Source organism: Gekko japonicus, unplaced genomic scaffold (assembly GCF_001447785.1).
Source record: "Gekko japonicus isolate JY-2015 unplaced genomic scaffold, Gekko_japonicus_V1.1 scaffold42, whole genome shotgun sequence".
NCBI classification, from domain to species: Eukaryota; Metazoa; Chordata; class Lepidosauria; order Squamata; family Gekkonidae; genus Gekko; species Gekko japonicus.
In genome coordinates, this window is record NW_015165831.1 from 62,442 (window position 1) to 67,275 (window position 4,834).

Genomic DNA, 4,834 nt, shown 5'->3' on the forward strand with positions numbered 1-4,834 from the left:
CTCGAAGATCATCAGTTACAGGTAAGCAACCTGTTTTTGGTCAGTTTTCTAGTGTCCAAAGAGGCATTGGAATCCACCTACCTGAGTTTCCAGCCTAGCGGTCTGGTCTTGGATCACTCTTATAAGAAAAAATGTTTTGCAGAGCATATGGGGGTATGTCTTATACATCAAACGTACAACCAATGCAAATGTTCTCCCTCTGCTTCTGTGCCTCATGGGAAAGGTAGTGAGCAGTCCAGGCTTTCATATATTTGAATGCTTGAAAACAATCTTGGTGCATGTTGTAATATGTCACAGCAGCTGTAAAATAATGTTATGAACTTCCACTTTTTAAAGGCCCTGACATTTAAAAAAAAAAAAAAATTGGTGCAACTTTGTAGATTTACCCAAAACCAATTGTAATGAACTTTCTTAATGCCATCAGTACTTAGATTCAGGCTGCAATCCAGTGCACACTTATCTAGGAGTAAGCCCCACTGAATAAACTGGGACTTCTTTTGGACTAAAGATGCATACAGTTGCACTGTTCAGTTATTTAGCTGTTGCATTTAGCCAAAGGCTAAAAATATATAATTCTTAACAAGTAACATGTTAAAATGAACATTGTGTAATCAATTGCCAGAATGCAGTCATATACCATACCATGATTTTTATATTTGCTGTTTTTTGGCATCTTAGCTTTACATTTTTGTTACAGTGAATGCAAAGAAAGCCTTTTCTTATATGCTGTCAGAGAGAGAGAACTGCAATGCATAACTGGGTTTAGGCCCAAATCCACACACACCTTCTTGCATCCAGCAGGATACTGTAAGGCCATTTTCAGGCTAGTTGGCTGATGCAGCAGCTGCTTTCATGGCCTCTTCTTGCCCTGTGCTGAGATTATTGGAGTACAAGAGCTGCAACGGGGGGGGGGGGGCAAATTGCAGATGCACTTGGTCCATCTATGCAATTCCTGTGTCCAAATGTCCTTGGAGCAGCTGATGTAGAAGCCATGGGGAACTGGTGTGTAGGACTTCAAACCAGAAAATGGATGAACTTTTAGAAAAAACTTTAATCCAAGGATCGAATAAGTTGTGTAGTTATTGTACTGCTAAACTCCCTAAAAGGCCTGGTGTCCAAAATCAGTCCAAGAAAGCTCAATATCAAGTGCTCAAAGGTGGGGAGAGTGTTTTATCCAGAGATGGGGGGAGGCAGACACCTAGCTTTAGCAGCAAATCTGTGTATTGTGCTTTAGAGGTTGTGGGCACTTTAAATAGCACGTTTAATATGCAGTTCCTTGGCTACGTTCCATCTGTTGCATAATGTATAACTGCTTCAGAAGCATATCAACCTATTACTGCTGAAGTTAGCGTCTTCTATCGCTTAAATAATCAAATGAGGTATAAAATGTCTCTTGCCTGAGCATCTCTTTTGTCTCATAAATGCATTTGTGGCACAAGATACATAGCAAACATTAAATGCACTATGTCACCGGGTGGCTTGAAGTTCTAACCTGTCAAATGTAAATCTATTTGACTTAATTTTATACTGGTATCTATGGTTACCTGCATTAATAGGACACAGCATTTATGGATGAATTACTTAATCTTCTATTTTTAGAATGGAAAAAAAATTAAATGAGCAAATTCATCAGATATGCTACAAACAGCTGTGTTTGTATTTCAAGCAGTTCCTCTGGTAATGCCTCCTTAAAAATGTACCCTCTCAAGAATGCTTTGCAGATTTTCAAAGAGTGTCAGCCCTAAGGGTTTTTTCCCCCATGACAATATATGTAACTTACTTTTTATAGTTACATATTTAATCATTGCTGATGTGAGTTGACGTGCAGAAGAAAAGGCGGTACATGCTTGAAGTGAAATGGGATTAAATGAGAAGCCTCCTGTCTCTGTTATTGGTAGATTTTTGGCTTGTAGCAGAGATGGATTTAATGACCATCTCACTGTGCCGAGCAAGATGATGGTTTATTTTTATTCTCGATTATTATAACTGTTGGATAAGGCGAGTGGTCAGGTATTTCGATACAGGCATGGTAAAGATTAGGCTGCAGTCCTGTTCAGCTCACCTGCAGTGACATTAATGGTACGTTGGACATGCATAACTGTGTGAGGGCTCTCCCCACAGAGTAGAGATCGTGGGCAGGACCCATGTGCTTAGGTGACCAGACCAAGGGTGAGCAGTGATCACGTAATTGGCAGATTACACGCCAATTAGACAGATGAAGTGGGCAGGGTCCATATACTGTCCCTTATCCACAGCTGGGTCACATAAGCACTGTTTTAAGATGTAGGGGAGCAGCTCACAGTGAAGTGGCTCCCTTATAGCTAGGGCAACATTTACATTCAGTTAACAATCCACAATTTAAGACCTGAAGTTACTGAATCATTCAGAGCACCAGTGTTTCCTGAAGGACAGCTTTATGGCAATTTGAGTTGGCATAAGCCATTTATGTACCTCTTGTGATCGATGCTCCCTCTAAGCTGTGGAGTCTTGTGAGCAAAAATTCTACTTTGTGAGCTACTGGCATTAAAGTTGTGAGCAAGCAATTTGGCTACTGTATAAATTAGTTTGCTCTGGAGCAATCCTTCCTGAGCTAAGACAAAAATGTGTGAGCTGGAGGCTAAAAAGCCGTGAACTAGCTGACACTAACTCAGCTTAGAGGGAATACTGAACCGGACCCTTGGCTCAGTAAGGTCAGTCCTGTCTACTCACACTGGTAGTGGCTCTCCTACCACATGATCCTTTTAGCTGGAGATGCTGGGAACTGAACCTGAGACCTTTGGAATGCCAAGCACTTAACCTACCACCGAGCTATAGGCTCTCCCCAAAATACCTGCTTTATTCATTGTTATTGCATCTTCATTTTTAACAGATAGCTGTGGAGTTTAAAGTGATGAAAGCAAAGGATGCTAAAATGTTTGTTTTAAACCAATAATTGGTTAATGGCTTTTTGAAAGTGACAAGAAATTTGGAGGCAACAATCCAGGAATATTTATAGACACTTTTAGAAGACTTCGTTTTTTTCCACTTGTTCCCACGTATGATTAAAACAACAATTGAGGCCAATCCAGACCATTAAGCCTATTTCAGTGTTCTTAAAAAGTATGGGATCTGGAAGAGTACTTCAAGAACATGCCAGTGAATAGAAGAGAAACATGATCTCGTTTCTTGAGAAAGTTTGCCTGTATATTGTAATATAGTTCAAAAGCATATAGCACTTAAATTGGCAGTGAGTTATTTCTGTTACCCTATGCTTATAACTCTAGGATATGAGACATGCCTCCATTCTCTAAAAGCAATTCTATGCAGTGGCATCAAAATTGTTTTTTCACCTCTGCTTTAGATTCAAGTTACTTATAATGAGTTTCATTGTATGTATGTAATGGAAATGTACTATTGTTTTAGTCTTGTTATGCCTGTAAAACTGAATTAATGACATAAGTACCTTAAAAATAAAAATCTTTGGATTGGAAAGCTGCCTGGTTGACAACTGTTGAGTAACTTCAGACCTTTGCGTTTAGTCATTCAGGAGTATGCATTATTTCACTTTCTATATATTTTTTAATGTCTAGGAAACCAGAATTTGTGCTGTGGATAAAGATAGCCATAAGAAAGCCAAAAAATTTTGTATTCTCAACCCTGAGGCTGGGGAAGGCATGACTCACATTTTTGCAGCTGAAAGCCAGGAAGACCTTTCTAAGTGGACAGAAGCTTTTTGGCAACACTTCTATGATTTCAGTAAGTAGCTATGTCTGCTTTTGTGCAGGGACACCTATGCAAGTTCAAAGAATGTGCTGCACATTTTGAGCTGGCAGAGCATAACAAGCTTGCCATTTGCCAGGAGGAGGAAAAATTCTCATTTTCCTATTACATTAGCTGACATGTTCCGCAAGGGAAGAGCAAGAAACATTTAAACTTTCCCCTATCCGGATTCCATTGTGCTCTTAATGTTGTGGGGGCCTAGAAGGAAACTATTCATTATGGAATGTTTTGGTAACGTGTAATAAAATGAAGGGATTTATTTATTTATTACACATCTTATTGGACTGCTTAGCAGAGCCTCTCTGTGTTTTGTTTCAATTGCCCACTTCTTCCCCCAACGTAGTTATTGGTAATACAATAAATCAGTGTTTTGTGGTTTAGAGGCACTGCCTTACTCTAGGGTATCCCCAACAGCAGGGGCACCCCACTTTCTAACCTGAACCAGAGACCCACAGACCCAGGCCAAGGAAGGCACCCCTGGTTCTGAAACACAGAGGGAAGCCATAGCTCTGGAAAAGGCTCTCCATTTTCAGGTGGCATAAAGGCAGCCCTCAGAGCAAACCTCCAGTCTTCTACAGGCTATTCAAAGACCACCTGGCAAATAGCACTGCTGTCTCTAGAACACCCAGCCCTTTTTGTGTGCACCTATGTCGGTGGTAGGCAAACTGTGGCTCTAGAGCCACATGCGGCTCTTTGGTCCCTTGAGTGTGGCTCTTCCGCTGTAGGCGCTGATGGCCTATTCCCTCCATTGTTCTCTATGGTGGGGAAAAAGTAACTTTTTCCCACCATAGAGAACAATGGAGGGGATGGGGCAACCTGTTTGGGGGCCTGTAGAATTGGACCCCCTGGTTCAATGTTCCTTAAACATGGTGGGTATCTTGGGGAGAGGCTCCAGCAGCTACCCTGCGATTTTGGAGCCTCTCCCTCAAACCCCCTCCCCTCCAGCCCCCAGAATATACCCTATGTTTTTGCCATTGACTTCAATGGCTCATAGGATAAAATGGGGCCAAACTGTGGGAAGCCCCAGCAGCCCTCAGGCCGGAGCACCTGGAGCAGTCTTGGGAGGTGGAGTGGC

General features: G+C 41.5%; 1 protein-coding gene across 1 annotated transcript in view; it reads left to right on the forward strand.

Annotated features, from left to right (window-relative positions):
• Positions 1-4,834, forward strand: part of RTKN2 (rhotekin 2) — a gene marked incomplete at its 5' end in the record, with an annotated part of 51,799 nt that overhangs the window by 41,156 nt on the left and 5,809 nt on the right. Inside the window, one exon of the mRNA XM_015410784.1 lies at positions 3,570-3,735. Coding sequence (XP_015266270.1) covers positions 3,570-3,735 — 166 coding nt within the window. The remainder of the gene's footprint in view (positions 1-3,569; positions 3,736-4,834) is intronic.